The sequence below is a fragment of the Sitophilus oryzae genome, unplaced genomic scaffold (assembly GCF_002938485.1).
Source record: "Sitophilus oryzae breed Bouriz unplaced genomic scaffold, Soryzae_2.0 scaffold_179_pilon_pilon, whole genome shotgun sequence".
Taxonomy (NCBI): Eukaryota; Metazoa; Arthropoda; class Insecta; order Coleoptera; family Curculionidae; genus Sitophilus; species Sitophilus oryzae.
Window position 1 is genome coordinate 1,484,718 of NW_022146501.1, and position 27,805 is coordinate 1,512,522.

The 27,805-nt window shown below is 31.9% G+C and overlaps 1 protein-coding gene across 7 annotated transcripts in view; it reads left to right on the plus strand.

The window, feature by feature from the left end:
• Nucleotides 1-18,672, plus strand: part of LOC115882899 (protein unc-13 homolog B) — a 346,607-nt gene extending 327,935 nt beyond the window's left edge. For 5 of the 7 annotated variants that reach the window (XM_030901160.1, XM_030901155.1, XM_030901154.1 and 2 more), the window contains 16 exons: nucleotides 4,029-4,170; nucleotides 5,673-6,119; nucleotides 7,470-7,620; nucleotides 7,685-7,911; nucleotides 7,973-8,198; nucleotides 9,459-9,740; nucleotides 10,513-10,734; nucleotides 10,787-10,953; nucleotides 11,234-11,522; nucleotides 11,679-11,904; nucleotides 12,512-12,643; nucleotides 13,890-14,015; nucleotides 16,402-16,500; nucleotides 17,050-17,212; nucleotides 17,492-17,618; nucleotides 18,087-18,672. In XM_030901160.1, coding sequence (XP_030757020.1) covers nucleotides 4,029-4,170; nucleotides 5,673-6,119; nucleotides 7,470-7,620; nucleotides 7,685-7,911; nucleotides 7,973-8,198; nucleotides 9,459-9,740; nucleotides 10,513-10,734; nucleotides 10,787-10,953; nucleotides 11,234-11,522; nucleotides 11,679-11,904; nucleotides 12,512-12,643; nucleotides 13,890-14,015; nucleotides 16,402-16,500; nucleotides 17,050-17,212; nucleotides 17,492-17,618; nucleotides 18,087-18,248 — 3,188 coding nt within the window. In that variant the 3' untranslated portion in view covers nucleotides 18,249-18,672. The remainder of the gene's footprint in view (nucleotides 1-4,028; nucleotides 4,171-5,672; nucleotides 6,120-7,469; nucleotides 7,621-7,684; nucleotides 7,912-7,972; nucleotides 8,199-9,458; nucleotides 9,741-10,512; nucleotides 10,735-10,786; nucleotides 10,954-11,233; nucleotides 11,523-11,678; nucleotides 11,905-12,511; nucleotides 12,644-13,889; nucleotides 14,016-16,401; nucleotides 16,501-17,049; nucleotides 17,213-17,491; nucleotides 17,619-18,086) is intronic. The other 2 variants (XM_030901158.1, XM_030901159.1) reach the window with 1 other exon arrangement.
• The last annotated feature ends 9,133 nt before the right edge of the window (nucleotides 18,673-27,805 follow it).

Consider the following 27,805-nt stretch of genomic DNA (forward strand, 5'->3'; position numbering starts at 1 on the left):
GTTCCATAAAAAACGTAATAGACTAAAACACTTTTGTTATAAAAAAATTATTTGGTAATTTTATAATTGGTTGATATGCAGTTTAAAAGAGATTTTTTATTAGTTCATTTTAATCAAGCATTCATTAAAATCATGACCGCATTGAAAATTTCGCATAATGTTAAGGACACGCAATTTTATGACCAGTATTTTAGAGTTATAGCTACAGACATTAAACTACTATAACTCTCGTTGTTGTACGTAAAACGACTGCAATGTCTATTAAAATAAGAGCCCTAAATATTTTATGTCCCTATATTTTACCCAAATAAATATCTCTATAAAATGTGCTAAAGATATTCTCTTAACGCCAGATATTTAGATTTATCTAAACAACTGCAGTTTTATAATAGACAATAATATTTTTTTTTTCAAACGTCACAAAAGTATAATTTTTTGCGACGTGATTGGCAATATAAAAAAGTAATTTTAACGCCTAGGCATAAAAGTAAAGCACTTTTACGCCTAAGCACAAAAGTGTCAAATTCAACGAGCGTAACCATAGTTTCTCGATATATAATAACACACAAGGTATTACTTTTAAAACTTTTTATACTATTTGGAACGTTTGAAATTGTTTGTGGCGTTTCAAAAAAAGCATGTTCTATTCGGAGTAAAAATTACTTTTTGTAGCTCGCCATACAATGTGTGGTCAAACATACATCCTCGCTGCAAGAAGTGTTATTTTTGCTCCTAATAAAACAATATACTCTTCTTATTTTACTGAACTTTATATTTGTTTAAAAACATTTTAATTAAATTGAAAAGTTGGGGAACTAAGTTAAAACAAACTCGTTTTATTATTTTGCTTAAAACGAAACAGTTGGTGCTCCCTTGAATAATTCTAGTGGAGTTTAAATAAGAAATATTTTCGCAATCTACTCGGTTTAAATTAGAAAAACTACCACAAAGTTTCCATACAATAGGGTAAAATAAATAAGAAAAAAAAAGAGTTTAATTTAAGCCGTCTATTGGGCCGCATTCTTTTTAAAGTCTCAGAGTCAAATAAGGTCCTTTGTGCATTTTTCTATCTGTCACAAATAAGAAGAAAGAATATAACGGAGCATTGCAATTCATCGTGCACAGTATTAACAAATAAAAATCGCCAGTTCTTAGTATTTTTTTTTATCTTTTCTCTATGCTCTAATGACTTCCTAAAATGTCTGAAGAGTGAAATGGTTCTTTTCAAAACAAGTAAATACCCGCTGTGCGAGTCATTAGGTTATCCACACAAAACGAAAAACTGTAAAAAGGTTTCGAGAAAACTTTTATAATCTTTTGTCAGTAACAGTAGTGGTTAGGTTGTCCAAACGAAACTAAAAAGTAATACTATCTTTAACGTAAAAATATTCAGATATTTATATCTGCATTTTATCCTAAAAAAAATATATAAATGTGTTGTGTAAAAAAACTGTATTTAACTAAAAAAATGGCTAATTTTGATCACGTTTATTTTTTCTGCTTTATTTTCTATTTTCGTTTTTATCTTCAACATTAATTGAGTCAATCTTAAACAGCATGTTCTATCATTTTCTCGTATTGAGCCTATTCACTGCTACTTCTAGGACTTGAAAAATTATACAGTTACAAACGATTAACCCACATATACAGGGTGTCCCTGGCTGAGCGCACATTAGAAGTTTCTAGATAACTACAATATCTAGATCGGAGATTTTTTGAACATTACTGTTTCGTAACGAGATCTATCGATTAAAAATATTTTCAATATGGCGGCGCTTCCGGAAATACCGGAAGTTGACAGTCAAGTGCCGCCATATTGAAAATATGTTTAATCGATAGATCTCGTTGTGAAACAGTGATGTGCAAAAAATCTCCGATCTAGATATTGTAATTCTCTAGAAACTTCTAATGCACGCTCAGCCTGGGACACCCTGTATGTACGATATTTTTACACTTTTTTTAAAATTCCCAATAGAATGTAGCTATAGCTCGCCTGGCCAGTCACTAGGGCTATATTTTAGTAATTAAAGGGATATATTTTTGAATAAACTATTTTCTAGGTTTTTTTTGGTATGAAATCCTTCATCCAACGACCATTTACTGTCCTGATCGAGTTTAACAAAAATAAAAAAAAACATAGAAAGACAAACATCTTAAAGATCCATTACACAACAGTATTAAATATCTTTGTATGTTTTCAGCCATATACGAGATATTTAAGGATCTCGTGTTAACTAAAACACATAATCCTTTTGAAGGGTATCTCTAAAAGGTTTTTATAATGAATGGTTTTTCTGTTGTGTCGATATAGAGATAAATGTATATAAAAGAATGTTAGACTGAAAAAAAATAGATTCTGTGAATATAAGTGTATTTTATTAGCACTATATTGTATCATAATTTTTTATTTTATTGAAGAAATCTAATTATTTTTGTTTGTTTTAATTTAAATATTGTATAAAACAGCATCTAGACTTGTAACAGAATAGTACCATTATTTTTTTTTCTAATTTTGTCATTTAAGTGAAACTTAACTTTCATTCAGAACCACAAAATTCGTGGAGTAAATTAGTGGTTTCAATTAACGTAGAAGTTTGTTCCTCTAATTTCAATGTAAGCATTCAAAACGTCAAAATTAGTGGTAGTAAAGCTTTATTCAGAACCTCGCAATTAGTGGAATCAATTAATGGTTTCAATGACACTTTATACTTTTTAGTTTACGATCATTTACAATGTCTTAAAAAACACAATTCAAATTAATAGAATATCCTAGCCACAGCTTACGGTAGTCAGTTGTATCCATAGAGAAACCCTAATATTTAGCTTATAAAACAATCAACTTTTAATTTCTCTTGACGGAACATAATTAAAGGCCAAAATGACATTTCTCGCAAATTTTGAAGTACAATTAGTGGAAAAGTTAAAAGTTTGATAACTTTTCTACTAATTGAAAATGTCTACCACTAATTTTAACGTTCTGAACGCTTACATTGAAATTAAAGGAAGAATCTTCTGCCCTAGTTGAAACCACTAATTTATTTGACTAATTGCGAGGTTCTGAATAAAGCTTTAATTAGTAGAAAAAGTTACCGAACTTTTAACTTTTTCCACTAGTTATACTTCAAAGTTTAAAGTAGAATTGAAATCATTATTAACAGTGTCTTATAACTTTTTTATTGTTTCACTTGTGATTTTTTCAGTCCTTTGATAATATAGAGACATGCAAATTGATTTTCACTAATAAAAAGTATCAAAAGGCTTTTTAGATTACATTCTTAGTCCAATAAAATACTTAATAGTATCGTTGGTCAAAATTAGAAAAAAATCTTGTATGCAACACGTGGGGAAATATATACTTTGTATAACATTTCCATTCAACTAGTTGTATTAAGTACAACCAGTTGCATAAATAACATTTTTTGAAAATTAACCTTCAATCTACATTTAAATTTGCTTAAAAAAAAGAGTCAGTATCCAAAACTTTATTATAATTTTAAGTACTTGGCAAAAATTATGAACATTTTAATTTTTGAAAAGGTTTTGTTCGTTACAAGTTTTACAATGCCTTTTTGCTAATAATTGTACTTTTTTATTAATTCTGGTTAAAGAAAACGTTCGAAGAATTACAAACTGCTTTAAACACCAGCTTGACTCAAAACTAGTTTGCACACAACTCTCACAAATACTGTTACCCTCACCACAAGAAATATATTCAATCTTTCTACACTATACTGTAAATAAACTGTTTTTATGCTTTCAGTGTCTTTTATGTCTCCATCTATGTCTCTTAATTTTCTTCTTCTGTACGATGAGGTAAAAACTGTGGCATGTTGTGTTTTCGTTGGGCATGATTTTGTATCTCTATATCTTATTTAAATAAAAGGTGTACACTACATCCATTTAAAACAGATACAAATAAATTTTAAAATATAAGATTTTCGTATTATCTGTTTTAAAGGGATTTATTTAATATTTTTTAGGTTTTTGAACGATTGCATTGTACTAATAGAGATTTGGTGAATTTTTAGTAAAATCAGCGCAAGGTTTAATAGCCAAGGACAAGAGTGGGACTTCTGATCCTTATGTGACTGTTCAAGTGGGTAAAGTGAAGAAACGCACAAGAACTATGCCTCAAGAACTGAATCCCGTGTGGGACGAGAAATTTTACTTGTAAGTATATTATGTTACAGTTTACAGTCCCAACAACCAAAATTTTATTGCTGCAACATTGTCAAAAATTGTGGAAAATTCGCCAAAAGCAAGATGCAATATTGCTTTTTTCATTGCAGGAAGATATGTGCAAGGATACGATGTTATTTGAAACCTTTTCACAAGCTTATAAAAAAGCATGTCACAATATTACTGAAACTTTGCTAGTGTAACGCCGAAGAAAGATCTATTATGAGATATTTTATCAATATTATTTATTTTGCGTCAATAAAATATTGGTAAAATTATATTGTATCTATGTTTCACAACTTAATATCCATTAAACATATACTAAAGGCTGGCAAAGGTTAGTCTTGGGTCGAGGTTTCCGTATCTAAGAAGAGTACAATGCGTTTATAATGTACTGAATAAAGAGGGAACAGTAAACACGTTGCCAAACGTATTAAATAAACCGAGAAACTGTGCACATTGCTAAGAGACGTGGAAGGGGATATAGCAGATTTGTCGCAGTGGACCGGTGAACCCAATCAGTACCTCTGTCAGTACTTAAAGTTCCAGGGAGAGGTGTACATCATGCGTTCAGCTTCACGATTTCATTACGTCTCGTGATACTTTATTTTTCCCTATAGCTTTGGAAATTTTTAAGTGCAAGTTAAAAACACTAGCACTTTTGGTAAAAATAAGTGGAATTGAGTTGGTGTTCGACAGTGGTCGCGCTATTATAACTCTGAATTCAAAAATCGATATCTCAAAATCTATTACAAATAATTGATTGTAGTTTTTTCAAAAACTTTCTTAATATTTCTGCTATACTTTCTTCACAGACAGTATGTGAAAATCTTTATAAATAAAAAAACTACACGATTGCGGAAAATTGCTATGCTCTAAAAGTAAATGGATGGGTCGTTTAAAATTAATAATTAAAAAACAACCTTATCGAATTTTTCTTATTTAAACATCTTGTAAATGATCCGAACTTCAAAATAAAACAATCGCGTGTTATGTGTTAGAAAGTTTTAAAATTATCGAGATTACTGACGTTTTCTCGTTATAAAAAATGGATATCCTAACTATATCCTTATAATTCCATTTTAGATGATCAGAAACATATCTAATGATTTTATCTAGTAATCTTTTCGAAGAAAAAGTCTTTTAAAAATAAACGGTTTGCGATCGTGATTTTACTTTACTTGATAGAGAAAGGCGTAACGGAGAAATATGGCAACGTCGCAACAGCACACCGTCGCATTTCTCTCTCTCCTACTTAATAAGATCCCTATGCGATTTACTTCCACGCATGTAAATACCCACCCAAAGTAACAGTTGCCAGCACGGTATATTAAAAATTATATATTATCTGTCTGACAAAAAATTCTTAAATGTAACTGTGATTGTGTTATTTTTAACTACTATGGTTACTTAAAGAGTTATTCAATTTTCTCATAAGAATTTAGCAGTAAGTTATTTAGTTTCAGTATTAAGATCTATCTAATATTTTTCAGTGAATGCCACAACAGTTCAGACAGGATAAAAGTACGAGTTTGGGACGAAGACAACGACTTAAAAAGCAAACTCAGACAAAAACTGACCAGGGAATCTGACGATTTCCTCGGACAAACAATCATAGAAGTACGCACGTTGTCCGGCGAGATGGACGTCTGGTACAACCTGGAAAAACGAACGGACAAATCGGCAGTTTCCGGCGCCATTCGGCTGCACATCTCGGTGGAGATCAAAGGTGAAGAGAAGGTGGCACCTTACCACGTGCAGTACACGTGCCTGCACGAGAACCTCTTCCATTCGTTGTGTGAACAGAACAACGGTATAGTGACGTTGCCTCTGGCGAAAGGAGACGATGCTTGGAAGGTGTACTTCGACGAAGCACCCGAAGAGATAGTAGATGAATTCGCTATGCGATATGGCATAGAGTTTATTTACCAAGCTATGACGTAAGTTGGAGTAGCTTATTATAGTCGAAAACCGTTTATAGGTTCTGGAAAAGAATTCTGGATTTTTTCCACTAGGAGAAAATCTAAAAAAATATAATTTTTTGTAAATACCACTGCGTTGATTCAACGGGGACCAATTTATTAGTGGTCTTTTACTATTAAACAAACTTGTTTAACCGACAAAAAATACTTAACTTTTCAGGAGGTATATCCCCCTTCTGATGTTAGATGCAAATACACAAATAACAAAGAAAAACTATTTAAAATACCAAATACAAACTATTCAAGAACACTTTAGATTTTTTAGCAGATATATATTTTATAAACCGTTGACGTTTTATTAAAATGACATTATATAAAGTCAAACTTCAAATCAACAATTATTGCTACCTTGTTTTCTCTTTAGTCTGTCCAATGAAAAAATCCTTGACAGTGATAGATGTATCTGTCATTTTAGTTCATTCACATTAAAGTAGTTTATTTTGATTCATACAGAAATATGTTAAAACATAGAACCTTTTTTAGTGAAAAAAGATGGATTGGTATGTATTACTATTATTTTGTAGTTTGATCAAATTAACTTCAAAAATATATAAACTAGCACAAAGGAAGCATATCTTCTTAATAACATTTTTCAAAATGTTAACAAATAAGGGAGGGGGTGATGGTCGATTTTTCAACCAGAGACTGTTAAAGAAAATAAATAATTTGTGATGATCTAATGTTTATAATGTATAAACTGTATGTATTATCCAATGTAAGAAAAAAGAGTAAGTTCATTTTGATTATCTCTTTTAGCTCTATACTCAAAAATATGACCATATCAAGTAAATCAAATTCTGTTTTTCTAGAAACTCGCATACTACGAAAAATGATCGAAAATATACAGGATATATTAACGACTTTAGAAAATATCATCCGAGCCGTAAATTTGGGGCACTAAATAAAAAGAAATAAACGTCACAGATAAATTTGTTTCTATATTTTTAAATTTTTATTACACGAAATTTGCATAGAAAATGCTTATACGACAATTATTACCTATATGATACACAGCGAACTCAGTGTCACCAATGCTCACTGGTCGAATATTCAACCGCTTACGTTAACGTTTTGCGCCAATTCGGCCAACGTATAGATATGGTTGATTAAATGACCAAGGCGCGGATAGAAATAAGCATAGCAAACAAACTGGGCGATAATACACTTCCACGCGACTGATTAGTCGGTTAAATTAAAGTGGTCGATTTAGCGACCAGTCGATTAACTGCTTTTTTTCTGTTATCATTTGTACAGCTACAACACTGTAGAGGAAAATTTGAAGTATATTCTAAAGTTATATTTCCGCAGGCATTTCCATTGTTTGTCCACGAAGTACCTTTGTCCTGGAGTACCGGCCGTGATGAGCATGCTCCTAGCCAACATCAACGCTTACTACGCACACACCACAGCCTCGACAGCTGTCTCCGCCAGTGACAGATTTGCAGCCTCCAATTTTGGGGTAAAATCTACTTCAGTTATTTCGTTATACACTACTAGTAATAGAAATGTTCTAAACATTACAGAAAGAGAAGTTCGTTAAGTTGTTGGACCAATTGCACAACTCATTAAGAATCGATCTATCAATGTACCGAAATAACTTCCCGGCTTCCAGTCCAGACAAGCTTATGGACCTTAAATCAACAGTTGACTTGTTAACTAGCATCACTTTCTTCAGGATGAAGGTTCAAGAATTATCCAGTCCACCCAGAGCTAGTACAGTAGTGAAAGACTGTGTTAAAGCTTGTTTAAGGTTGTTTTTTTGTTATGATCTTGATTAAAAATTAAACTAACACTTTTTCTATTGCTTCCAGATCTACATATCAGTTCCTTTTTGAGAACACTTACGAGCTGTATAATAGAGAATTCCAGGCTGATCCGAATGAACCCAAAAGAGATCCAGAAGATCATGGACCTCGGCTGGATAGCGTGGATTTCTGGCACAAACTCATAGCGTTGATTGTTTCTGTTATAGAAGAAGACAAGAACAGTTACGGGCCTGTTCTAAACCAGTTTCCACAAGAACTCAATATAGGACAAGTAATAGAGATATTATATTAATTATATTTTGTGTTTTTCGTCTACTTCTAGATATAGTCTATTGCTAGTCTGTCCAGCGACAAGATCCTTGACAGTGATAGATGTGTCTGTCATTTTAATTTCAAAATAGTTTATTTATTTTGCAAAAAAAATAAGTTGGTTCAATTGGAACGCATAGCAGGAAATTAATATATTTAAAATTTGAATGACAAGTGATTACTTCAAAATATTGTGAAAAATAACTGTATAAAACTGAAAAAATGTAATCGAGTTATTTTATTTAAAAAAACGGTATGTGTTAATTCAAAACAAACAAGAACACAACACCACATACCAAAAAAATATAAAAAAGAACTATTTCTTACTTTCAAGCTTCAAGAAACTTCCGGGATTTATTATTATATTTATCAATATAACTTATGTACAAATACAAATTTGTAATATTCCACAGGAATAAATAAAACAACATAAATAAAACAAACTATTTTATTAATAATATCACTTACCAAATTTTATACCTTAATGGTTGATTAACTTTAATCTTAATTTTTTTATTTGACATTATTTTTCTGCAGCAGTACTAAAATCCATTATTTACCTATCGTGTGATGTCGATATTTTACAGCTACTCCAGTTTTTAGTATATGTTTAGTACGATGGTATACAAACTCTATTCATGGTAACTTTATTGGTGTATAAGACTTTCTGCATGGGCACCGAGTATTAACTATAAACTGTGCTCTGGGTCTACAGTTAATTTTCCCTCTATTTTTTCTCCACTTGACTTCAAAAGACACAAAACACACGTAATAATACGAATCAAAATGCATCATCTTCTAAAACGCAGGGTATTTGACATAAGTTGACACAAAATAATAACCTATAATTTGGCAGGACTTTGACAAGCCTCAAAAATCTAAAGGCGAGTTCATACGCATCGGCTCGGCGTCCGTTTGTTGTTCATCGTTCCGTCAAACCAATAAAATTGAAATATGATCTGTCATTTTTAAAATAAACCAATAACACTGGTTAAAAATAACAAGAGACGACGTATGACGGATTTATATTTAAACCCATCCATAGTTAACTTAAAAAATATATTAGAAACTTTTTTTAGTAAAATAAATAGATTGGTATGAACGTCATCTGCTTTTCTTATGTCTTATCTGAGCAAAAAAATAGAGTATATTATGAAAATATTATAACAATTTTGCATTAAAAATAATTTACATGCTTCTAAATAAACGTTATTTTTTACAGCTGTCCGCAGCCACTATGTGGTCCCAATTCGCAGTCGATATGAAATATGCCTTAGAGGAACACGAAGCCCACAGACTCTGCAAGTCCTCAGCTTACATGAACCTCCACTTCAAGGTCAAGTGGCTGTACTCGAACTACGTCAAAGATGTGCCTCCGTACAAGGGCGAAGTACCGGAGTACCCGGCCTGGTTCGAGCCCTTCGTCATGCAGTGGCTGAACGAGAACGATGACGTGTCGTTGGAGTACCTCAACGGTGCCTTTACCAGGGACAAAAAAGATGGGGTACGTATTGGGAAAGTTTCTATTTTACCGTTAGATTAATATCTATGTTTTGTATATTCTTTTAAATCAGTCTTGTGATTGAATATAAGGTTATGTAGTTAAAACTATCTCTCTATAGTTCATATCAAATAAACTTTTGGTTACGTGATTAAGCTTGACCGGCACAGCGTTGCCCACTTTTATATATTTTCTTTTAATCAAAATATTTTAGGTAACAAAAATAAATTATTTATAAATATATAAACAGTTATTATTTGCATCAGCAAAACTCACCTTAACAGCCCTTAAGGGACATTTCTATCGCTTTCCCGCTCAAAATATTCTAATAAAGTTGCGATAAGTTTTTTACGGCTATTAAGCTATCTTGTACACTTCGCATTAAAAGAGGTTCTAAAAAGGGTTCGACTGCAAGGTCTGCTAGTAAACAGTAAGCTTAAAGTATCACAACACTATTTATTTAAACCAAAAACTCGTAATACAAAACTGAAGTGTCAAAACGAATGACAATGTCAGGAAATAAATAAATAAATGCGGCAACTTGACGTTTTTTACAGCAGAGCTACCACCTGAATCTCCAGCGCGAAATTTAAATTTCAGGTAGTCAGGCGCCGAATATAATATGTCCATGATTGGCAACAATGAATTTAAAAATCGCGCCCTCGATTACGTAACTAAAAGTTCAATTGGTACAGACTGTATATATAAATCATATAAAAATTAATAAACTAACACTAGCAAATGGTAAAATTCTAACAAAAATACTTTTTTACAGTTCCAAAAGAGTAGTGAACATGCCTTATTCTCCAACTCTGTAGTGGACGTTTTTACCCAACTGACCCAATGCTTCGACGTGGTATCCAAACTGGAATGTCCCGATCCAGAAATTTGGAAAAGATACATGAAACGCTTTGCCAAAACTATAGTCAAAGTTTTGATTGCGTACGCGGATATAGTGAAACGAGAATTTCCAGAACATCTCAAAGAAGAAAGAATAGTAAGAGCGTCAATTTCAAAATTATCCACATAATGTTATCAAACATTTGCAGGCATGTATTTTAATGAATAACATTCAACAACTCAGGGTACAGTTGGAGAAGATGTTCGAGTCCATGGGAGGTGAGAAACTAGAAGAAGATGCTGCTAACATCTTAAAGGAATTGCAGCAAACTTTGAATGGTTGTTTGGATGAATTGGCCCATCAATTCGCGTCTAGGTGAGCATTAATCCTCTTATATCGATTTTTCTTTAAACATAAGAGAAGAAAACGTGTATCACACTTTTTATTTTTTTTTAAGTCTACAGAGTCTACAGAGTAATTAAAAAAAATTAGAATATCTCCATAATATAATTCCCCACCCTATATAATAAACATCTCACTCGTACTGTAAAAGTTGATTTACTGGATTTATAATGTAACTATTTATTACCTTAAAATGCTAATGTAAGGAACGATATACAAAGGAAAATACGAAATAAAAATATTGTTTCAATAGTTTGGAACCAAGGATAACTCAGAGCGTGAAAGAACTAGGCGATTTACTGGTTGCCATCAAAGGTGGAGGTCAACCTGGAACGTTGAATCAACCTGCTCAACGTCAGCAAGTAGCCGTAGAAGCGGACGAAGTACTGCGCCCTCTGATGGATCTTTTAGATGGCTCTTTATCACTTTATGCGCAGTCGTGCGAAAAGACTGTCCTCAAACGTTTACTGAAGGAATTGTGGAGAATTGTGATGAGAATCCTGGAGAAGACTGTGGTTTTACCTCCAATGACTGATAAAACGGTAATGTAGCGTCATAGAAGCAATTCATATAATTATTTTTATAATTGTTAAATATTTAATATTACTTAAAAAGAAGTATTCCAGAGAAGATTTATTATTAATATTATTATTTAATAAAATCGACAACTCCCCCAAAAAATAATTGCTTCTTTTTAGATGGTGTTCAAGAGTATTACGGATAACGCCAAAAACTTGGCTGCTAACACGAAGATCGAAGACATGTCACGGTTGTTCAAGAACCACATGACGGGCAAACAAGATGTGAAGAATGCTCTTAGTGGTGTGATGGACATAAGTAAAGAGGTGGAAAAGAATTTATCACCGAAACAGTGCGCGGTGTTAGAAGTTGCTCTGGACACTATCAAACAGTACTTCCATGCAGGTAAGATTTTGTATTTTATCAGAAGTTAGGTTAGGTTGCTGGGGTTTGGGGTCATGTTTGATCCCCCACTCGGAGGCCTTGGGCCCATTGCGATACCCCTGTTATTGTTGTACCAAACCTTCCTCCTCATTCTTTCTTTGCGTTAAAGCATTTTCAGCTCTTTGCAAGTTCCCGATGTCGGTCACTGATGTTGGCTTCCTGCTGCTTCCTCTAGTCCCTCCAAAAAACCTTACCTTAAAGTTTTAAAGCGTCGGTATTCCAGTGCCGGACAGTGGCACAGCAGGTGATCTATGGTTTCTTCTTCCTCTCCGCATTCTCTGCAGTAGTCGTAGTCGGAAACTTTCTATCTCACGAGGTTTACCCCCGTGGGATACCCTAGGTCCTTTTTGTGCTCTAGTAGTTGTTTTGTCTTTTTGCTATCTACCACTGGCCATAGTCTTCGAGGTGTAGCGCAGTCCTCACGGTGTTGCCACGTCTCTTGCTGCTTGGCTTTGATTTATCAGAAGTTACTTAAATGTAAATCATCATTATCATATTTCGGTACTACCTGAGTTATTATCAGGAATGGTTTATTAAAATGACTTACATTTTCATTGTTTACTTGCAGGAGGCAACGGACTGAAAAAAGCCTTCCTGGACAAGAGTCCCGAACTCCAGAGTCTCAGGTACGCGCTGTCGCTGTACACGCAAACTACAGATACCTTAATCAAGACCTTCGTGACCACGCAGATCAATGAAGGTGAGAAACCATGTAGATATAATAGTGGTTTACAAGATAAAACGATCAATTCTTATACACACCACCAAATGCGGCCAGTAAGCTATTCTTTTGTCATAACTGTCTTTTTTTGAAATTAATTAATTTATTATTTATGCTGTTTGAAACACTTTGTATATTGTTTTTAATAATATTCCAAATTATTAATTTTTGTATTTTTTTATTATTTATATATTATTAATAACAAACACCATCAATATAATTTTTGTTGGTGATCTTTGAATATGGTAATCGCAAAACATTTTCCGATGCACGTCATCAATCTTACCGAAATTGACACTAAAGCCTATAAACCTGACAAAATTAAATTTTGGCAAGAATGTTTAAATTTGTTGTATAATTTAAGATACTGTGCAGCTGTTCATTTTACTTCATAGAGCAAATGATTAAAACGGGTATTTTCTTTAGATTAAAGCTGCAAAAATTGGTTTAAAGCGATTTTTATTATCGCCGTGTTGGTCACATTGCGCTGCGATCAGCAAGGTTGTCGTTTATAATCAGCAAGGTTGTCATATTTAATATGGAAATTCCCAAACATCGCATCAGCGTTCGTTCTCCTACCTGGCATCCAAGATGTACAATTCCAACTTGAATCTATACTCCCTTGATTTAAAGACGTTCACTTTCAAAACAAAATTAAAAACTTATATGTTGAGCGGATATACCGTATGATCGAAAAAAACCGGCGTCCAGTTGCCTGGGAAATGACGATCGATGACATTTCCCATATAAGTTTACATATAAAATGACAGCGATCTTCATTTCATAGCCATCGTTGACGCCGTTTTTTCTCGATCATACGGTAGAATTACACGATAATTTGATTTATTAATTTTTGTTTCCTTTACGGAACAATTTTCATTTTTTACTGCGTGACTACTGTTAATAAATAAATTAATTACTAAAATATTAATTATTAAATTAAAAATAAAACGTAAAAATCTTTAAAAAATAATATAATAAATATATTGTTTCTCAATTTTACATTAAAATTCATATCAATCAGCGCTGTCACCATCGCTTGTCGCTCAAAGTTCATCACGTGCATCGGAAATTGTTTTGCGATTACCTTATTAATCAAACTCTAATAATATAATCAATGTCTAACAACATTTCTGTTTATATACTGGCCGCGTCTGAAAACACACCCCTACCCAATACATTAAAAAATACTCTACACCTCTGTGTTTGTGCTTTCACCCTCAAGTGCCCCTTAACACTAAAGAGACGATGCTCCAGCGGCAGATTTCGTTCGATCGGGAAGAGCCTGAAGCCGGCCTGGAGGCCTTGGAGGAACCGCTCAAGGCCAAGAAGCCCAAGGACAAATGGCCAGGTTGCTAGTTCAATGCATTCCATACGTACTTTAAATAGAGGCCCAGAGGCGTGGTTAATAACTGTAGTTTTGGGCTAGATTTAAACCGATTTGAAATAAACGAAAGTATATATGTTTCTTTAAAAAAAATATTACTTTTTTCTATAAATATACTTCCATTTATTTCAAGGTGTATATTGGTCCTCATCGATCACGATCCTCTGGGCATTTGCAGCACTTCCACAGCGATTATCGAATGACATTTAACATCGTAGCCGTCACATTCCGACAGTTGATTGATTCTAGTTTATTATACTTTTAGTCGTTTAGTTTTTTTGAAAATCGTATACCATACAATCGAAAAAAATGCTTTAAAGTGGCATTAAAATAGACAATTGATGGTTGTTTCTATCGAGCTGGTCTCTATCATGTCATATCTCAAAAATTGAAATAAAAATATTTCAAAAACAAATATTTAAATAAAAAATAAAGTTTCTAGACATTCACCAGCAAATCTATACAGTAAAACTTATTTTTCGAAAAATCTGGAAACTTTTTAATTATGATTTAATTATATATTAACTTTTGACAAATCTTTATACCCATTTTTAATAAAGGACATATAGGTATCGGTCTGAGAGTAATTATTATCGACTGCCATTTCAAAGACTACTCTGACGTCATTTTTTTCGATCATAGGGTAAATGCTGTAATTTTTAAAACTTAGAAATTAAAGCATCATATTTTTCATAGTATTATGAAATTATAATTAGCGTTATAATAGAGAGCATGGTAATGGAAGATTCCATTTATATTTTACAACGTATAGTCTGTCGAACGGGAGGATCCATGACAGTGACAGCTGTGTCTGTCATTTTAGTTCACAGGCAAATTGTATGTTTTGTCAATTTTTACATGTCATTTGTCGAAATCTTCCGTGACTCGTTGGAAAGGCTGGGTATAGTCTATCTAACGAGGGGATTCATGACAGTGACAGTTGGTCTGTCATTTTGATTCACAGTATTTTCTGTCATTTTTAGACGTCGTCTGTCAAAATCTTCTCTAACTTGATGGACAGACTATACAAATCTGATATATTATAGATCGCTTATAAAAATAAAATATAATTTTTTTATAATATAATATATATTTGATATTTGCTTCACACAAATCGTTCATTGCCATAAATCTGATCCTAGGAACTAACGATAGATCATGCTTAGTTTTATTAGAATCAACACAGAATCGGCGTCACGTAAACCTGAAGGGGTCGATGGCTTCTTTTTAGCATGCTAACTTTTTTTCCATATAGTTCGTCGATCGATTGATAAGACACACTTTCTGGTCAATCGAATATTTTGCAGCTGGTTTATTATAATTCGCAATAAATGCTAACTTACACATTTTACAGTACACGAGCGAAATTTGAACAACTTGAATAATTATTTCCACAAATAGCTTAAATGTTTCCATAAAAAATCTACCAACAGAAAATTAAATTTATATTATGATAAATTTTCAAACAGATTGACAGATATATTTATGAAAGTAACTAAGTAATACTTAACGATAAAAAACAAATATTAAAAATATCGTTAGCTATCTAAAATATGTATTAAATCTTTTTTTTAATTCTAGTAAATAAAAAAGTGCATAGTAATAAGAATAATTCAGTTCTTAAATCTAAGTTGATCAAGTTTTACCTCTTACTGTACAGGGTGAGTCTTAAATAAGCGCAAATATTTTTAGATTTTACATTATTTTTACATTAATTATTTACATTATTAAAAATGATTTTTTTTTTATTTTAAATTAAAAACATATAATAAATATCTTCATAATATGACAACATAGGTGGTAGATTAAATTTACAAGAAAGAAAACAAAGAAAATATACAGCGGTTCTCAAAATTTAACCAAAAAATTATTTTTGTCTTAAATTTTCAAAGTAAAATAACTCTGTTATTTTGGGCTTATTTAAAAAACAGCAAAGAGAAAATTTGTTTCTTTTATCGAGATCTACCAGCCCTGAAAATATTTGCACTTATTTAAGACTCACCCTGTATATAGGATGTCCCAAAAAGGAATAAAAACATGTCACAATATGAAATACTTATGTTAAGTCAGTAGTATACGTGTAGCTTAATATGCTGTTCAAATTGGTTTTACTAAGTTTGGGACACCCTATATAGCTTGCGATTTTCTTAAATAATTTATACAATAATGTATTTGAAAATTTTAAACGGTGTTATATGATGTTTTTTCAATATTTAAAGCACTCAGAATAATTTTCCTATACATTTGTTGATAGTACCAAATTTTAGCTTACTATTACTTTTTAATTTTTTATAAAAAAATAAAATATATTTTTATATCACATATTTTCATATTTGAACCCGTTTTTCAGATTCAGTAGACGGTCAAGAAGGCAGTGTGGGTGAAGTGTCGATACAAGTTGACCTGTTCACTCATCCAGGCACAGGAGAGCACAAAGTCACAGTCAAAGGTATTATCACAGCCTAATCATTAGACAGCCAGTCAACTTATAATAATCATTTACATGAAACTCTGCATCCTCCACTTCCTTCCTAGTACTCTATGAGAGTATAGTGAAATCATGAATCAATCGCATTTACTGTGTCTCTCCATGTTTTATCCTGCGCAGTAGTAGATACTGACCTCCTGCAGACTATGACCTAATATTCTCTTCATTTGGTCACCCAAAGATTTGAAGATCTCCCTCTAGGACGATTCCCGGTTACGCTTTCCTCCACAATTAGTTTTTCTAGGCCACTGGCTTAAATAAGATTGGTTTATTCTGCATCGCATCCTCCTTTGCGTACTCTACCTAGATATTCGTTTATCTTATGTATCAAGTCGGGTTCTAAGCTTCTTTAGAAAAACTATCGAGACTGGTACTCTGACTGTCTGCATGTGTACTCAAACACTAGCTGAAAAAGTTAACTGGCTGTTTAAACAATTAGCTGTGGTATTATAAGTTTAAAAAAAATGATAAGGAAAGTATGACCAGGTAATATTAAAATTTTTGATATAGTTGTTGCTGCCAATGACCTCAAATGGAACCTAGTGTCTGGAATGTTTAGACCCTTCGTGGAAGTTAATCTGATCGGACCCCATCTGTCCGATAAGAAGAGAAAACACGCCACGAAGTCCAAGTCGAATAACTGGTCGCCGAAGTATAATGAAACATTCAATTTGTAAGTAAAATAGATTCTATTTTTTAGCTCTAGTTGGTTAATATAGGGTAAAGAATTACAAGTAGCTAAAGTCAGTAGGAGTAATACAAACACTGCTCATTATTTTTGTTTAAACTTATTGGCAATGAGAAATTGTTAGTTTTTGTTGAACTTTGCAGAGCAAAAATCTCAAAATACACTAGCATAAAATAAATACACCTATAGATATTTACATACATTGTAATCTTACTATGCACTCATTATATTATTACATATCTGATTGATTCATCATTTTTATAGCATTATTGGAAATGAGGAACAGCTAGACTTCTACGAGCTGCACATTTGCGTCAAAGACTATTGTTTTGCAAGAGAAGATAGACTGGTTGGAGTAGCAGTTATGCAACTGAAAGACATTGTAGACAAAGTATATAATTTGATTTAATTATTTATTCATTAAAAAAACGTTTCCATCAAATATATTTCCGAACGCTGTAATTCAGTGTCATAGAGATAAAAAGGTTATTCAACTCAATTTTACATTAAAAAATTAAACACTTTATATGATATTTTGTTAATATTTTTGCTTTATTTCAAATACTACTAACGCATTTGTCACCATTTGCCTAACTGTAGAATTAGAACTCTGAGATTTGCCATCTCAGAGGGTCATCTCTTTCGCTAACCATTCTTGCGGTTGAGAACTAAAAATTTGAGTAAACAAAATCCAAGTTACACTACTGCGCCCCACGTTGGGCGCCATAATCTGGCACAAATCTTCTCTTCAGTCTTCAACATTTGTTTTTAATATAAAATATTATATATAGTATTCAAGTTGAATAACTCTTTATTCCTATGAGATTAGATATCCAGTTAAACTTGAAAATATTTCCAGGGTTCTTGTGCCTGCTGGCTGTCGCTGGGCAAGCGCATCCAGATGGACGAAACGGGCTGGACCATCCTCAGGATCCTTTCCCAACGCACAAACGACGAGGTGGCAAAGGAGTTCGTCAAACTCAAGTCGGACATCCGGCAAGAGGACAACCTCAACCAGTAACTCAACCTCCTCGAAGAAGCAGTACCTGGATATTTCCTGGTTTTTGTCTAAAATATTCTTATCCAGCTTTCGGGCGTTGAACGCGGCACCGAAGTGTATTTTTAAGTGAAACACTTGAGAAATAATCTTGTTAAATTTTGTTATTGGGAAAATGTGCGTTCGCCTAGTTTTGATATGCCATCCAGGTAAAATAACACAAAATTGATATATCTTAGTGCGCAGTTGGGTTTTTTTTGTCTCAGTGCACAGCTGTATTTTTTCAAAAGATAGGGGAGCGTATAAGCAATATATCACAATAATGAAAATTTATTGAATGGAACCGATGGTATCACACAATTAAAGATTTTTAAGAATGTTTAGTACTCTACAATTTCCAAATTTTTATTTCTACAGAGTGAGTTTTTTACGGTGATGTTCTCTATGGGCATCTCGGAAACTACTGGAGATAGGGAGTCGGTTAAATGGGGAAAGAATTGTAGTTTTGTGGGATCATAAATATGCGCCTTTCAGATTTTTGAGAAAGTTCATGGCTTACTAGATATTTCGAAAAAAAACATTTTAAAAATTGTCTCTAAATCCATTATAACCTATTTTATAGACAAAAAGTTCCAGATAAAAGTTGTAGATAATCACATCCTTAATGAGATTGTGTTCTCCGTTTTTTTCCAAAACCTATCATTTTTGACATATAACACTAACATATGTTTTTTTTAAATGGAAACCATAGTTGGCCATGACTTCATAAAAAGCGCCATTTTTTAAGATTTTCAGCGATATAAGCTATGATTTTTTTCGAAAAATTACTTATAACCAATTTTAATCATTTTTAAACAATTTCACTTAGTTAGCCATGGAAACAAGTTCTATCGTCGTTGCTCTCAGAAATGTAACACTGTCACATCCAAACTTTATTGTAAATTAAAATAAACAAAAATTGTAAATATGGATTTTTCAAATGAAGAAAAACGTGTAGGTTCAACTTTTCTTGGCCATACATTTTCGAGGATACGTTGACCGGTGAACGTTACTTATGCTTTTTAGAAAACGGTTTTCAAGGCATGTTAGAAAAGTTAAATTTAGAGACTCGCCCATCAATAGAGTAGTTCCAAGATGACTTTCATTATGACACTCCCCCCATAGTGAAAGGAATGTTAAAAATTATTTATATCATAATTATGCAAACTCAGGTATAGGAAGAGGTGGACCAATTGTATGGCCTCCTCGATTACCTGACGGTTTGATCGGTATGGTTAACAACAAGGTTTATAAAAGAACTTAATTAAGAGAGGCACTTGAAGAGGCGGTACGGGAAAAGTTTAATAAAGTTGACCCGTCGTTCTGTGAGAAAATTTCAGTTTTAAAAACATTCATTTATGTACTCAAAAACAATGGCGGATTTTTTGAACATTTTCTAAAATAACTAGTGTATTTAGTGATATTATTTTAAGTTTTTGTTTGTGTAATGTAAAATGGTAAAGAATCGTTTAATGAAATATTCTATCTTTTTATAAGTTATAAATCATAACAAAATAAGAATATCACACCAACTGAGTGAGATTTATATCGCCGAAAAGATTAAAAAATGGCGCTTTTTATGAAGTCATGGCCAACTATGGTTCCCATATGTCAAAAATGACAAGCTTTAGAAAAAACGAAGAACACAATCTCATTAAGGATGTGATTATCTACAACTTTTATCTGAAAACTTGTTGTCTAAAATATATTACAATGGAATTAGGGACAATTTTTAAAATAACCGATATTTGCTTTTTCTCGAAATATCTAGTAAGTCATGAACTTTTACAAAAATCTGAAAGGCGCATATTTATGACCCCACAAAACTGCAATTCTTTCCTCATTTAACCGACTCCCCATCTCCAGTAGTTTCCGAGATATCCATAGAGAACATCGTAGAAAACTCACCCTGTATATAGTATTCCAATGAAACGAAAATACTGAGACAACTTACACATTAGTTAACGAAAATAAGGTTAATTAAATCACTGAAACCAGTAATATTAAATTTTCGCTATTGATTTTGTCGATTTATACTCATAACTTGGATGGATATAAAACCAGGCGAGTTCACTATAATAACCCATAACAAAATGTACGAGGACCGTCCAAACAATACTGGAACGCGCGAATTACATTACACAACTTGTGCCTCCACTTCCTTGACGATATCGATGACGGTTACGGATTTAAAGCGATCATGAACTATATAGGGATTTGTTTCTAACGCGTCTCCAAGGATGAAACGCAATAAAATAAACTGACCTTGTGTCTGACCTTGCACACACCCAGAACTCTTTTTGTACGTAAAATGTGATTCAACTTATAAAATGAAAATATAGCAACTAATTCAAGGGATTCTTCATTCATCAAGCAGCACAGAATAATATGTATCTTTACTACTTTTTCGTTGGTTTGTTTTGATCTTTGTCTGTACGTGTCAATATAGCCGCCCGTAATCACAAAACTGTCTGGAGAAATCTTGATTTTGTGGTTTTGATGACATCATGATAAAAAATCTGAACACACTCGTTTAATAATTCCAAAACACACCTACTACAATATAAACTGATCTCAGACACATTTAAAATATGAGACACTCCTGTATTTCTGTTATTGTTAGCCCACGGTCACACAGAAAGTGTGTTTTGCGTTTTTAGCGTGATGCGTCTTTAGCGACTAAAACAACATAACAGGATTATATAGGGGTAGCCACACCAAAAGCGTGTAGCGTTCGGCGTGTCGCAAAAACGCAAATAACGCAAATAAAAACAAATCAGTTTGTTTTCTGTAGCGTCTTTAGCGTTTTCTAAGATGAGACGCCGTCATAAGCGGACGTTATATTTAATAATACAATAAAAATAAATTAAATAAAGTAATATTTAACTAGTATTATCTAAAAATATGTTTATAAAGAACATCTATTGTTTAGGTAGATTCTATTAAATTCAAAAATTTGAAGGAAATGTTTGAAAAAGTGTAGTTTGAAATGTTGAAAAGTAATAAATTAAAGGAATATTTTCTTACGCGTAAAAATAGTTTTTATGCGTAAAAGTGTTTTTTCGGCGTAAAAAGTTTTTTTTAACAGGAACAAATATTTTTGACGCGTAAAAATAGTTTTTTACGTGCAACAAATAGTTTTTACACGCAAAAAATATATTTTTGTGTAAGAAAGGTTCTCTACCAGAAACAATAAGTTTTTGAGGCGTAAAAAAATTTTTTTTTACGTGTAACAAATAGATCTTTACACGTAACAAATATTTTTTGTGTAACAAAAGGTTTTTTACTAGAAACAATAAGTTTTTGATGCGGAAAAAAATAATTTTTTACGTGTAACAAATAGTTCTTTACACGTAAAAAATATTTTCTTTTGCGTAACAAAAGGTTTTTTACTAAAAACAATAAGTTTTTGACGCGTAAAAAAATAGTTCTTTACGTGTAACAAATAGTTTTTTTACACCTAAAAAATAGTTTTATACGCGTAAAAAATAGTTTTCTGCCAGTAACAAATAGTTTTATACGCGTAAACAGTAGTTTTTTACGTGTAACAGTTTTATTCGCGTAAAACAATAAAAATAGTTTTTACGTGTAAGAAATATTTTTTTTACACGTAAAAATTTGATTCCCTTTTACAAAATTTGTATTAAAATATCAATATTTTTGATAAACAGGTGGACTGCTCACAAATACACGTCGTGTCACTACGTATTTCTAAGCCGTTAACACGTTTCGTTACAACGAGTTCGTGTGTCAGGGCCGTCTCATTAGGTCGTATGTCACGGCCTTCAATTTTTACTCCCAGCGCGCGTATAGAAGTTTCACTCCAAAATGTTTCATAAATCATGTCCTAAAATTACATTAGCAACTAGAAATATTTATTATTCTATTATATAATAATTATTAATTATATTATATTATAATTATAACAAGTACTAATCACAACACTACAACATAAAAAAACTATACACATATAAATTAAAATTCGTAAAATAAATGGCAAATAATAATTATGACTTTCACACACACCACTGGCACTAGCAGTAGATTGTGTTTGTCGCCGAATATATGCCCCGGCCCGTCCACAATTCAATTTCAGCATCTTTTATCTTCGTCTCTTCAACGCTAACCGCGCCGATCTCGCCTATCTCTTTCTCACAGGATTGATTGTTGGACGGGCCGGGAATCCACGAGCTTGTGACGTTACTAATTGACATCTTGATAGAAACTGCAGACCTGCCGCGTCTTTTGCGTGTTTTTAATGGACACAAATCGAAAAAAACGCTTAAAATGGTAAAATCGCAAAAAGCGCTTGAGACGCAAAAAACGCTAAAAAGGCTTTCTGTGTGGCCGTGGGCTTAAAGGTATCAAAAAGGTGAAAAGTGTGTATTGTAGAACTTTTTACGTAGAATACATTGGCGTAATCTGTTATTCTACGAAAAGAATACTTTAAAAGATATGAACTAAAGTCATGTTTTCTTAAATCGAACACCCTGTATATTTATAAATTATAAGATCTGGCTTGCCATAAGCTTCTCAAAAATATATATATATCACTCTATATTTATTTTCACTATTATTTATTGTAATATTTAGAAGTTTTTATTAAAAGATCATATTTATTAGTAGGCCAAGATTGATAAAAAAGAAACCAAAGAAAAGAATTATTAAAAGTATACTGCTATCGGTCTCTTGTTTTATTTTGGGAGCCACTAATAAATTCTTTATATATTAGGGAAACTTAACTCTCTTCCATATGTTAAATATACTTTCACAACTTTGAAAATATTAGAATTTTGTTAAATTATTATTTCTAAAATCAATGAATTGGAACCCATGGGTTAATATGATGGCCTCCCTTATTCCCGGATTTGTCCGTTCTCGATTTCTGATTTTGAGGATTTCTGAAATATGAAATATATCGGTGGCAACTACAACAATGTCGAAAAATGCTTTAATGCAAGCTTTTAGATATTTGCAAATGCATCCTGTTATAAAAAAAAGGAAAATATATTCAGAGATTCAGTGGTAACAATTCAAAAGTAAAATATATCTATCCCAAATAAAATTTTAATATGTGTGACTATTTTAGTAAATACCATTTTGATTTTTTTGTTACTTGCAGTAAATAGTGAAAATAAATACAGAGTGATGAATATTTTCGAGAAGCTCATAGCAAGACGGATCATATGATTTGTAAATATACAGGGTGTTCTATTTGAAAAAAATAGCTTTAGTTCATATTTTCAAAAGTATTTTTTCATAGAAAAACGACTACGCCACTGTATTCTATGGAAAAAGTTGTACAAGAATCAGGTTTCATCTTCTCGATATCATCTACAATAACGGAGCGGGGGCCAAATTGCAAAATTTTCGAAAAGACCCTGTATCTCAGAAACGAAGAGGGCTATGAAAATTTTGTTTACAGCATCTTTCATTTGGCAAAAAAGTGAGACAGGTTTGTGCAAACCGCGCATCCTCTTATTCTTTACTAATAACGGAGATACAAAAAAGCCCCGCTTACATAAAACGTTTACCTGCCAGGTAAGACGGAAACTAGTTTTGTTAAAACTACAGTTTTCTTAAAACTAGAGTTTTTTTTAAATCTACAGTTTTATTAAATCTACAGTTTTATTAAAACTACAGTTTTATTAAAACTACAGTTTGTCAAAAAACTACAGTTTATGTTAAAACTACATTTTTGTTAAAACTACAGTTTTCTTAAAACTACAGTTTTAACAAACTGTAGTTTTAACAAACTAGTTTTAACATAACTGTAGTTTCGACAAACTCTGTAGTTTTAACAAAACTGTAGTTTTAGAAAAACTGTAGTTTTAAGAGAACTGTAGTTTTGAGAGAACTGTAGTTTTAAGAAAACAAGTTTTAACAAAAAACTGTAGTTTTAACAAGACTGTAGCTTTAACGTAACTGTAGTTTTAACAAAACTAGTTTTAACAAATTCGTGCAAACCGCGCATCCTCTTATTCTTTACTAATAACGGAGATACCGTATGATTTCAACTAAAATGGGACACCCTGTACAAACCACAGCAACTAAATTATCTCAATTTGAAATGTTGAAAAACCACAATGACGATATTTCTTCAGACGATCATTACTCAGACGAAACGTCGTTTCATCTGAAGCTTCAAAGTCTTACACAGCCTTTTCACTCATCGATCATTTTATTTTTCTCTCTGTGATACTTGTTAAAACTCATGGCTCACCTCTCATTCTATTATATGTGTCTATCTTCTAGCCCTCTCAAATTCAAGCTTTTTCGACATTTAAATCGACAATATCTTCTTCAATACCGAATGAAAAAAAAAATAGAAAGTTTTTTGTATCTGTATCCTTAAATAAATAAAAAAAAACTCTATTTAGATAGGAATACTGATATTCTTTTTTCGGTGCATTCGTCGTTTAGATGTAAAAATTAATCTCATAGGTGGAAAAAAACATTTTTGATGTACTATAAGAACGAACTGACTAGTTAATTTGTAGAAGTTGACATTTTTTCTAAAAAAATACGTTTGATACTCTCTAAACTGTTTTGTTTCTTCGATATCCGCTGTTTACTTTTTCAAGTTCATTCAATAATGATAGGGCTTTTTGCAAAAGTATTTTTTTATCGGAAAAAAGTTTTCGGATAAGGCAAAAAGTAGGTACCCCATGTGTATCATATTCGTGTCATATCAGAACTTGGTGCTTTATCAGACAAAAAAATTATTTGAAAAATGTTTGCATGTAAATATTGGGTTTGATGGTTCTCGCTGATAAAATGAAAATACAGAGTGTGTAAGTATATTTTGGTAAGGTTTTTCGTTTAATTAGTAAAGAGAGAACATTGCAGTTACTGGAAACGTAAGCTACTTTTAAGCGTGATACTGAAAATGTACACATGTACATGCTGTAGGTATCTCAGTTCTTTGACAAGATGTCAAATAGGCCGTATCCCAAAACCACCCAATATTTTTAAACGTAAAATTCAGTTACAGTTGTTATGAAAGTGATGTTATTCAATTTTGTATAATCGTTAAAAAAAAGTAGCTCGGGTTTGTAAAAAAGGTTCTACTTTACTAGTAAACGAAAAAAATACAGAATTGCAAACAAAATGTGAGACTGTCCACGTTATGGGACCATCGTGTATGATTTTGATCACATTAAGTAAAATAAACAGGTACTTAGATGATTCTGTTTCTGAGAATACAAAAAGTAAATATAATATTCATTAAGCTCTCCCATTCTTGTATATCGATGCATCCTCATGGTTAATTTTCGGAAATAATCTCATCTAAACATGTACCAACATGAAAAAAACATTGCGAGATCGTCAAACCTTTATCACCGATTACTGTTCCCATATTTCTTTGCTTACTATAGTCTGTACAATTATCGTTCAATGTGACGTCATGTATATTCGTTCTCTCTCTCTCGCGTGTGAAACGGAATGAAAGATTGTAGATGTCATTAGGGCATTCGAAAATTACAACACAAAATCAGATCTCTTGGTATATCATCCAGATATAAACTGAAACGCAACCAATATGAACAAAGTTGAAACATGCCTATTTAAAATTAATAAAATCGGAACGCGTCCAATACATTAAAGATGCTGTAAAATTGAATTATATTTATTCAGTAACGCAAAACTACAGTTTTGGTAAAACTACAGTTTAGGTAAAACTACAGCTTTGTTAAAACTAGTTTTGTTAAAACTACAGTTTTATTAAAACTACAGTTTTATTAAAACTACAGTTTTATTAAAACTACAGTTTTATTAAAACTACAGTTTTATTTAAACTACAGTTTTATTAAATCTACAGTTTTATTAAAACTACAGTTTTATTAAAACTACAGTTTGTCAAAAAACTACAGTTTATGTTAAAGCTACAGTTTTGTTAAAACTACAGCTTTCTTAAAACTACAGTTTTCTCAAAACTAGTTTAGTTTTAATAAAGTCGGAACGCACTCGATTACTAACTTAGGAACGCATTTAAAAAGTTTTAAATAATACGAACTAATCTTAGACACAACCTAAGATAAATAACACCCAAATAAACACTCCAGATAAATAATAATGACGTATTGTTGAACGATAGCTGTACAGACTATAACCTTCCAGAACGTTCAAGACCAAAATATATCTATGTATACATATTAAACAAGAATTCTATTGCATTAAACAACAAAATCATTGATAAATATCTCGCTATTTATAAACTTAGCCTTTTTCTCTAACAAATTGTTTGTCCATTTTAAATTTGCGATCGACCAACTGACAGTTTGACAGACTAAGAAATCCATCTAGCGGCCAGTTAACATGAAGTCTGTCGAAATGTCAGCTAGTCGTCCCGCCTTGTCATTCGACTGTTACTTATCGTTTTTCGTTAATAATTCGTGATGAATGGATATAACTGTGTAAATAATACAAATTGCTGTAAAAATTTAAGGATTTCTAAAAAATATGACGGTATAAAATGGACCATAGCTAATATAAATATATTTAAAATAAAAATATAAATGAGCGGGCGCTCGAACTTCGGTCTGAACGTCCGATTTGTTACTACTCAATGTACTTTTTATTTGTCTAAAATATATTGCATATGAAAAGCCTCAAAATAAATGGTTTTTTGTTATCTAACCTGGCGTTTTATTTCACATGATGTTAAGCCCCTTTTACATAAAACGTTTACCTTCCAGATAAGACGGAAACTACAGTTTTGTTAAAACTAGTTTTCTTAAAACTGCAGTTTTTTGAAACTACAGTTTTCTTAAAACTACATAACTGTAGTTTTAAAACTACATAACTGTTGTAACTAGTTTTAACCTAACTGTAGTTTTAACAAAACTATAGTTTTAGCAAAACTGTAGTTTTAAGAGGACTGTAGTTTTAAGAAAACAAGTTTTAACAAAATTGTAGTTTTAACAGAAATGTAATTTTAACATAACTGTAGTTTTAACAAAACTGTAGCTTTAACATAACTGTATTTCTAACAAAACTAATTTTAACAAATTACCAAACAAAACTGTAGTTCTAACCAAACTACAGTTTCGTTAAAAACTACAGTTTTGACTACAGTTTTGTTACGTAGTACTTTAGTTTTAACATAACTGTTGTTTCAGCAAAACTGTAGTTTTAGCAAAACTGTAAAATTACAGTTTTGCTAAAACTACAGTTTTTTACGGTTGTTAAAATTAACAAAATTGTAGTTTTGTTAAAAATAAAGTTATGTTAAAGCTACAGTGTTGTTAAAACTACAGTTATGTTAAAACTACAGTTTTGTTAAAACTTGTTTTCTTAAAACTACAGTTTTTATACCACTACAGTTTTGATAAAACTACAGTTTTGCTAAACTACAGTTTTCTTAAAACTACAGTTTTGCTAAAACTACAGGTTTGTTAAAAGTACAGTTTGTCAAAACTACAGTTATGTTAAAACTAGTTTGTGAAAACTACAGTTTTGAAAAAAACTACAGTTTTGTTTGTGGTTTGGTTGAAACTATAGTTTTAACAAAGTTGTAGTTTTAACCAAAGTAGTTTTAA